Here is a 9,577-nt window from a genome sequence, read left to right on the forward strand (position 1 = left end):
ACCTTTGGTTTTAAATTTCCATACTTGCCACATCACCGCTTCTAATGGGGAGAAGTTGGTCTCTGGTCACTTGCTTTGTAAGTGCTCTAGTACTGTCCTCCTGTTCATTCATTTCCACTGCGAGAGAACTAAGAGATGTGGGGTTAGTGCAGGAAGGTACTGCTGAGGTAGGTCAGCCATGATCTTATTGAATGATAGAACAGACACAAGGGGCTAAATAGCCTACTGTGTTTTTATTTCTTATTTTATTTACTGGAGCCCACACTCAGGAGGTGAGTACAAAAGACAGCCAATCGTTCTATTTAGCACTGGTGACCAATTTCTCTCCATTGTCTCTTGAGCTTAGTATTTTTTTTCTCCTCTTCCTCCTGTGAAGCTCCCTGGAGATTTTCCTACATTAAAGGTTTTTGATTGTTAAATGCAAGTTGTTGTAGCTTGGCAACTGATTCAGAATGTTCTTATCTCTCTGGGCCAATCAGATTTGTGGGATTTTGGGCTCTATGCACTGACAATAAGATTATGGTTCCAGTGCTACTCAGCAGTCAAATTAGCTTTCTCACTATCGCACTAAGGAGAGCTGAGCTCATCAGAAAGTATAAACACTGGGAAGGAAAGCATCTACTGTTGTCCATTACTTTTCCTCCAAGGCTCTCTTTATTCGCTCTTTATTTACTTTGCAAGCTTTAGTTTCTAATTTTTTTTTCCCTCCTGCCTCCCTGCCCCACACTCGGGCTTTGAAGGAGCCCAATAGACTGCTCCATCTTTGACATGCTTTCTCAGCCACTTGGAAAGGGATGGCTGTCCAGTAAACTCACTGGCTCGCAGAAGACTGCATTCAATCAAGTACAAGGATCAGTCTGGTCAAGGGGACCAAATTTCGGAAGTGGACTTCAACGTGCAAACGTTTCATTACGTTATCTAGCACATGCAACCAAGGGATGAGTTTGTATCCCTATCACTCCAACAAACAGCGAGTACTGGGCTTCCAGTTAGCCAGCTTTCAGAGCAGCACACTCAGCCCTCCTTGATGTATGGGAAATGTATGCATTCCTGCCCCTAAAAGTAATTGTAATTTTGGGGTGGGTTGCTTGTGTCTCACTTAGCCCCCAGATTCTCTAGTCTTGAATTGTGGGTGTTTCCTGAATCCATCCCTCACAATTGATGAGGTTAGTTTAAGATTATACCCCAACGCAACGAAGTAGTCAGCAGCGTGCCAAGCACTGGGAACGTTTGATGTATTAAAAATGCTGTATTGGTGCAATTTGGTTTTTGGTGAGGGTTAATGTGAAGCATGTGTGTCCTTACTTTGTCTAAAACCCTTTCCAGCCAGGTATGTCTCTTTCTCAAGCGAGGAGCCAATCAGAACGCAGTGGATGATGACGGGCAGGATCCACTCAGCATTGCTGTTCAAGCTGCCAATGCTGACATAGTGACACTGTGAGTCTCTTTATCCACTACTGTTGTGTGACGTGGTTACCGTGTTTCAAACCTGCTGCCTCTGGTATTGCTTAATGGCCATTGTGAATTTTGCCACTTCAAATCCTCAATTCCTGTTATCAAGTGTGAAGATGTTTGCTTGTGATTGGCAAGTGTTGAATTGTGCTGTGATTCTGAAATTCTTCCTGCTGGGGGAACAGCAGCCCCCTGATCAATCCCTGAGTCATTTTCCAAAGCACTCTGTTTCGGGGTTACCCACTTTGCGGGCTCCCTGCAGGCAAAGCCTCTGAGAGGCTGTCAAACTGCAGACTGAGTGAAGACTCTTCTGGGAAGCCCAGAAATGTTCTCTTGAAGGGGAAATCAGAGACCACAGGCATTAGATCTGCCCCTCCCTCTCTCCTGACCACTACTGGCTCCTACCCCATCTTCTTATTACCCTTTACTGTAGAGCCTGAGGGTTTCTTCAGTCAGTGGGTGGTGAATCTGTGGAATTCATTGCCACAGAGGGCAGTAGATGTGAAATCATTGGGTGTATTTAAGGCAGAAATCGATGGTTCTTGATTGGTAAAGGGGAGAAGGTGGGAGAATGGGGTTGAAAAAAAATCAGCCTTGATTGAATGGCGGAGCAGACTCGATGGACCAAATGGCCTAATTCTGCTCCTACATCTTATGGGGCCTGGGTGGGTCCTTTGCATGATGAGAAGCCAGTCCGAGGCCTCCTGGTGTTTCCTGTGCTGAGCCTAGTCTAAATTCCCAAAACCAAGGTACAACCAGAAGTGTTGTATGTATGTAGCAGACAAGAGGCAGGATTTGCCTCAGCTCTGATACTCTGTCCACGGTCCATTACAACTTGAGTGTGGATTGTAACTTTTAGATTAAAGACCCCATCTGACTTCTTTTGACATCCTATTTTTTCCACTATTGTTGGAGGATAAATTCAGCCCATTGGGGACAGGGCCAGTGTGCAGAAGATGGACCAGAAGTTGCGATGGCCAATTTTTTCCTCTCCCGATCTGGGTACACTTTTGCGGCAAGGTTCACAAATATAGAAAGAGAGGAGGTCTTCATTCAGTTGATGTGTATTGACTTTTAGCCCAGTGATTCCACCGCTGAAAGCATCCAACCCACCAGAGCCCCCAAATTAAGCCCTCAAATGGATTGAATGATTTTATCAGTGAAGAGCTGCATCCTCTCCCTCTTCTTCCCCCACCCCCCCCCCCCCCAACCACACACCCCTGCCCAACACTGTAGCATGGGAATATTAATGTATACTCTCTTTCTCCACAGGCTGCGATTAGCGAGGATGAATGAGGAGATGCGGGAGACGGAAGGCCCGTTTGGCCAGCCAGGTCAATATCCTAGCAGCAGTCCCACTGAGCTTCAGTACAGGAAATGCATACAGGAGTTTATCAGTCTTAAGATAGACGAATGCTAGGAAAACAGCCCTGACTGGGTGATGTAACTGGGCCTCTTTCTTGACTGTGTTTTCTCATGGGTGGTGTTTAGGGGCGGTGGGCTATTTCTTCCATGACTGTGTTGGTGAAAGAGGAAAAGGAAGAGCACTTAGGTTTTGTGTTGTGTGAACAGACATCTGGCCTTCACAATTTTTCAGTTTTACTGTGACCACTCTAAAGCATGGAATTTCATAATTCAGAAACATTACACACCATTATTAAGGGTTAGTAGTGGAGCATTCTTCATCTTAGTTGGTGAACTCCTTCCCTTGCACAGCACTGGCGCACAAAACTAGCAGGGTGTGGAGTCTTTACTGAAGTGTCTCACGTCAGTCTATGGGAGTGAACCAGACTCACGTCCCCATCTCTGGCCTCAGAGTACTGGTTTCCCATTCCTGATAGCAACCTAGTGACTCCAGTAGGATGTGTTGTAGACTTAGGTACAGGAAGGGGCTTGGCAGTGATTTCTATGCCAGTCAGTTTGCCAGTGGCCACTGTCTCAGTGATGCATGAGCATTGGAGAGTTGCTGGCTGCTGTGTAACTGTACACCAAGAGTCAGTGATGTCCACAGTGGAGGGAGAGAAGGGAAGGAAGCTGCAACTGGGGTTTTGAGTTTATGAAACAGCCTTCAAATAAGAATTGAAAGCCTTTGTCTCCAGTTAAATGTGAAAACGAGTTCCTGTGGACTATGGACTTGAAATATTGGTCTATAGCTCTCATGAAATAGTTAACTTATGTTTATTATTAAAAATTGATCACCTCCAAGGACTTGGTTTAGTTTTAAAAGACACCCACTTTAAATATAGTTTATCTTGGTTCTCTTTGGTAAAATCCTGGGCAGGATCGTCCCCACCCTTTGCGGGTCTGACATGTTACTAATCTTACCCAGGACTAGTGGCCTTGCCATCTGCATTGTTGGCATCGGAGTATCCCATGGAAGACACCGATGTGTGTGGGTTTCCTTTGGCTCCTTTGAGCTGGAGATGGTCATCACAAGTTCTATGGGTACATCCCTATGTTTGTAGGTCTCCAAGCTGAGAGAAGGAGTAAGACTCGGAAAACATTACAGAGAAATGATGATTTTTGTTTCAAAAAGCATAGGTTTATTTGAGATTCTTTGTTTCAAAGGGAGGTTGTTCACATGTCACCAAATAAAGTTGAGCAAAACCTTCTCTGCTTTCACCAGCAATGTCTTGTCAATGTACAGGCCTAATTACTTGTGACACTGTCTGCTGGGTTTACATGAGAAACCTGGAACACAGTGCTCTGACTTGGTTGCAATGGTGCTGCAGGATTTGTTGCCTTGGTTAGAGGGAATATCCATTCAGGCACATTAGAAAGATTTAGCAGTAAAAGTGTGCTAAGCACAACGTTGTCTCACAGGACTCACTTTAAGTAACATCAGCAGTTTATGAATAGCCATTTTAACTGCCCATTGAATTATTATTAAATAACTTGAAGAAACTAAATATTACTTTATATGATATTCATCTTTTCTACAGTAATATGTATTTGTGGAAATGCAAAGGAATAGGGAGGTGTTGAGCCATTTGAACTTTAATCATTCAAACACTGCTTTACTGAGATGCTGCATCTAGTAACCAGAACCTGAGCAGTTCTGAAGGAACTTGATGGTTGTCTGCAATTGGGTTCCATGGTGACACTGACCTTATCTTTTAATCTTGATGGTAATTATTATTGACAGACCAGGTGACCTTCAGTAAAAGAATAGGATTGATTCTGGCTTTGTGCCTGTACAGTAGGTGGTGTGTGTGGATGATATGTATTGCTTGGTTTTCTTTAAAAAGCTGGTTACAAGTCTCTTTCAAGAAACAAAAGTCACACTTTTTGGGGGGTGGGGAAGTTGTGTAAATATTTAAAATTTTGTTCTGGTTGGGACAATTTATTTAAAATGAAATAGAATATGAATTAGATTATATGTATAAAGCAACTTGGTGCACTTTTCCTACCTTACAGTATTGTTTTCTGTTACACTTTGTGAATTCTCTCAACAGTGGAAGTGTTGTTTTAAGTGTTTATTTATATGAATTGCCCAGAGGAATAGTGCAATGAAAAAGAAACCAATACAGGTAACTGTGTTTATTGTTGATGTGTTTTTCTTTTGTAACACCATAGAGTGTATTTTTTTAAATTGACACACTTTGTTTTGTATTGGCACAGTACAGACATAAAATGTCTGAGCTTTTATTTAGAGCGATGCACCGGTGCAGATTTCTATTGCGTTGTTTAGCATAGATCATCAGAGCACACAGCAAGTTCTCAAAAGGTCAATTTTATTACGTTTTGTGAAAGCTGCTTGATTTGCCACAAAGCCTCAGCCTCCTGGATAACAACAGGTACAATTTTAACAAAAGAAAAAGCAAAAAATATCTACAATTTGAAAGTCTTTCTTGTACTTTTGTGTATGGAACACTTTTTAAATTGGTTTGTCATATCTGACATCTCCAAATAAACGCTGTGCATAGCATTGTTTCATACTCTAATGTGAGAGGCTTACAAGTTGGTAAAATGTGTCTTTGGGCAGAAAGGAACAAAATAAAACTCCTTTCCCCACCCCACCTCCTCCCAGAACTCAGTGGGCTTGCTATTTCTCTATTCAGCAGTGTAAGAATACCCAGAGCTTTCTCACACTACTGCCGTCCACAGGGAGAGAAGCAAGTAGAATGGCTCGGTAAGCCCAGCATAAACAGGAAAGTGAATGAACATTAACCACACACCCTTCACCTCCCTATCACCTCAAACAAGAGTTCACAGAGGGGGACTCCCAGCTTACTGCACTGTAGTGCAGCATGTTCAGCTGTATCTTTTCCCAGGAAACTTGAAGATTCAGAAGTGAACTTCCACAGGTATTGATCCTGATTGAGGAATTCCCAGTGGCCAGGCCTACTTTATGATAAGATATTTATTTATTAGTAACATGTACATCGACACAGTGAAATGCATCTTTTTGCATTACTGAGAATGTGCTGGGGGCAGCCCGCAAGTGTCACCACTCTTCCAGCACCAACATAGCATTCCCACAGCTCCTAAACTGTACATCTTTGGAATGTGGGAGGAAACCAGAGCACCCGGAGGAAACCTATGCAGACACGGGGAGAATGTACAAACTCCTTACAGACAGCAGCAGGAATTGTACCCGGGTCGCTGGTGCTGTAATAGTGTCATGCTAACTGCTACACTATCATGCTGCCCCAATATTGGTGAGAATGGCCTCCTCTTCGACTCTTGGATATTTGTCTCCTCCAACTGAAACAGGATTGGACAAAAGGCTCCTCTCTTCTGCTATGCCATTTCAATATCCTTGTCCTGTGTCCACTTTCCTATCTGATCTCCAAAGCCTTGACACCCTCAGTGTCTACATCAATTTCATCCTTGAAGATATGATAAGGCCACTTGCCACCTCACACCTGCATATGGCCAATCTTACACCTCGGGGCCACTCTCCTGCACCAACTCCGTCTCTCTTCCTGGGGCAAACTCACTGCTTCACCAGCTATTTTGATGTTTTAATTCTGTCCCTGTTGTATTGTCATCTTACATCAGCCTTGAGAGATAAGATCCAAATAGTGTGGTCAAAAGTAAAGCCAGCTTGTTTATAATGCATGGGTATATAATCTGTTGCCTGTGCAGCCACTGCCCAAGTAGTTTAATATCTTTTGCATCGTTTCTCTACATGAAATGAAGGAAACAATTCAAACCATTCTCATAAGATCACCCTTAACCTCACTAGTTAACACAGATTAGTCATTATCTGGGGAAGGGATGGAATTGTCCATGTCAGGGTTAACTCTGATAGTTACCTGCAGGACTACAGTCACCAGTGAGCCAGACTATCTCCCACACCTCACCCTTGAGCTCAGTGCAGATTGGAGCCCCAATCCCAAGCCCTTTACATTTGCTCCAATTCATTCTTCATTCAATCAAGCTCCCCCAACCTCCTATCCCAACACTGAGGGAGGCAACCCTGCATGTTACCAGGTTCTGTGGCTGCCCACCTGGGACCATTGCAGCATGTAGTTCTTGCAGTGCTGCAACCAATGGAGGAGAGTCCATACTACAAATGTTCCATGTGGGTCAGGCCTGGGCAACTCTGCAAACCACCCACCCCAACTCAGAGTCTGAAGGATCCTCCTTGCCTGCAGGCAACACCCTAATCATTCAGACTGCCACTTCTGCCTGGCCACTTCTCAAAGACCTAATTAAACAAATAATTCCTCTACATTAATAACCTCGTAGCCCGAAATATTTGGCACAGGTTTTAAACATTTTAAATAATGATTTTATTCTGAAACCACTTGCATCCACCCCCTGTTCCACAATTTGCAAGCCCGTTACTTCCTGCCAAAGACCGGAGAAAGACACAACCCAGGTAAACTGTGGCGGGAACTGGCAGCTCACTCCTGCTACAGGTTCATTCGTGTGAAAAGGGACCGGCTGGCTGAGTGGGGCGTAGCGGGGGAGGGAGGTGGCAGGGTGGGTGGGCAGCCGGCTGGACCGGGCGTTCTCTCAGCCCCGGCTCCGTGACTCCTGCTGATGGAGGGTCGGGGGCAGCAGATAACCTGGTGAAGGGGACAGGCTGCACCATCTTGCCCGGGAGTCGGTGCCTACAGACGAGAAAACCAAATGGATAGTTAGAAGTCCATGCCAAATGATACATTGGCAAAATACCATGGCTAATTTTGCGTGTATGTGAGTGCGTGTTAGATATCGTAGAAAGTGCAAACCTGCATTTTAAAGTACAGTTATTGTGAAAAGTGTGTAGAATTGCTGTAGGCCGCAGTCTTGCTGTAAATATGCTACGCAACTTAACCCTGTCACTGCCTGCTTTGTCATGAGCCTGTGCGTTCTTTGTCTGTACTGAATGTTGTACTCGGACTGATGCATTCTGGAGCTGGATATCTTTGTACAATTTACACTTGTGTCTGCTTTCTTATTGTCTTTTGAAACACTGTTAATAAATTCAGTTTGAAATCCTAACCTCAACTGGTACTCTTTGCCTCCTTTTGCTAGCTTATTTCACTAGAGATTTAATCCTGCCACGTGCACCCGTGTCTGACTGATCCCCTCTTTTTAAAACATTGCACCAACATTAAAAAATCGTAGGTGTAAATCCAGATGCAAAGAATCTCACTGCTTTAGTTTTAACTCACCCCAATCTCTCTAGTCCCGCGTTGTGCACTGCTCACAGCTGAAGAGCTTCATTCCCTTCCCCGTGACCCTTCTGCACGCCAGCTCTGGTTCCAGCTCCTCTGAAGGTCGAAAGTTCAGGCCCGACTCCGGAGACCCGCCCTGATCCCGGTCACTCTTGGTGCTGCAGTCAGGAAGTGTTATCTTTTCAGATGCAAGATTAAACCTCACAGACGGGCGCAAGAGTTAAAGGGGCAGGGAAGATCTCCCCAGTGGTCGTTGCAAATCTATCCCTCCGTTCAGAAAACAAAATTTTGTGACCGCAACAGCACAATGGGGACTGGCCGCTGAGTCGTTTCCGGGGGTGGTGAGCGAATGAATATTGTAAATGTTTGTGTGTGTGGAGCCAAAGCGTGACCTTTGACTCTCCTTCAATAAGTAATTTTGTTCTCATTGAATTTCACGCAGCGTTCCTCGCCTGTGCGGGCGACACGCCAGGAGACTATTGTTGGGGCTCATCTTTCTCGGTTATACAAGAGACGGCAGATGCTGGAATCTGGAGCAACAATCTGCTGGAGGAACTCAGCGGGTCCAGCAGCATCTGTGGGTGTGGGTGGGGTGAGCGAAAGTCCTGCTTGACCCGCTGACCTCTTCCAGCAGATTGTTGCTCCTTTATTTTTCTCGATTGCTTTTCGTTACTTAACTCGCCGACTTTGCAAAACCCAAGTCCATCTCGGAAGGATAACATATGCACATTGTGAAATGTGTGACCTCAATAGAGCCTTGTCAATAGATGTTAAACGGTTGCTATGAGCGTAGGTACCATTCGGACTGGAGATCCAGGTGCTGGGATAGTATGTGTCAGGCGTTGGTTCCCATTGTTCGACTCCCATCTGCCTCACCTCGCCAGCCCAGGTGTCGGGCAAGGCAACTCGCTGTTGGATGCCTCTGTTTCAACACATGGGAACTCGCAGCCTAAGCATTGTAAACTGCTTCAGATCATTTAAAATGCAAATATATTCAGTTTAAAAAAAACACCTGTACAACCTTATTTTCTATGGCATTTTTAAAATATTGTAGCGAGGGCCTATGCATTGGCAGGAAGTCCCCGCAGCGCACAGAAGCCCCATTAAGATGAGTTTGAGAGATTCAGATAAAGCGAGAGGAACCGAAGGTGAAGAGGTTCGATAAACAGATCTCGAAAGATAAAACGCACAATAACAACATGTGTCCAATGGGCGGGAGGGGTGTTGAAAGTGAACGCTACTGGGCTATCGTTGTACTGGATTGTACAGAACTAATAGCCATAAGACAAGAGTTCGGATCCCATCATTTGAAGCTTGGGAATTTAACTTTCAATAAAATAGTAAAGTTCAAGAAACAATTTAAATGAAAAGACAGCATTAGTAACAATTACCTTCAAACCACCCGACTGTCGTAAACGTGATTTTGCTCGACAATATCTGTCCGGAAACGAAATCTGCCGCCCTCACGTTGACCGGCCGTTTGTGACTTCAGACTAATAGCGTGGTTGTTA

The 9,577-nt window shown here is 44.6% G+C and overlaps 1 protein-coding gene and 1 long non-coding RNA gene across 3 annotated transcripts in view; one reads left to right on the forward strand and one right to left on the reverse strand.

Annotated features, from left to right (window-relative positions):
- Nucleotides 1-7,020, forward strand: part of acap3b (ArfGAP with coiled-coil, ankyrin repeat and PH domains 3b) — a 254,796-nt gene extending 247,776 nt beyond the window's left edge. The window contains exons 23-24 of the mRNA XM_052039028.1: nucleotides 1,327-1,437; nucleotides 2,725-7,020. Coding sequence (XP_051894988.1) covers nucleotides 1,327-1,437; nucleotides 2,725-2,872 — 259 coding nt within the window. The 3' untranslated portion in view covers nucleotides 2,873-7,020. The remainder of the gene's footprint in view (nucleotides 1-1,326; nucleotides 1,438-2,724) is intronic.
- Nucleotides 7,021-7,169: 149 nt separating this feature from the next.
- On the reverse strand, nucleotides 7,170-9,577 carry LOC127583259 (uncharacterized). Of its 2 annotated transcripts, XR_007958230.1 has the most exons (3): nucleotides 9,458-9,577; nucleotides 8,064-8,224; nucleotides 7,170-7,517 (listed from the first exon to the last, which is right to left on the reverse strand). It is a non-coding gene; the product is annotated as an uncharacterized LOC127583259 (long non-coding RNA). The 2 variants fall into 2 exon arrangements; XR_007958229.1 differs by lacking the exon at nucleotides 9,458-9,577 and having other exon boundaries at nucleotides 8,064-8,238.

This window comes from Pristis pectinata, chromosome 26 (genome assembly GCF_009764475.1).
Source record: "Pristis pectinata isolate sPriPec2 chromosome 26, sPriPec2.1.pri, whole genome shotgun sequence".
Classification (NCBI taxonomy): domain Eukaryota; kingdom Metazoa; phylum Chordata; class Chondrichthyes; order Rhinopristiformes; family Pristidae; genus Pristis; species Pristis pectinata.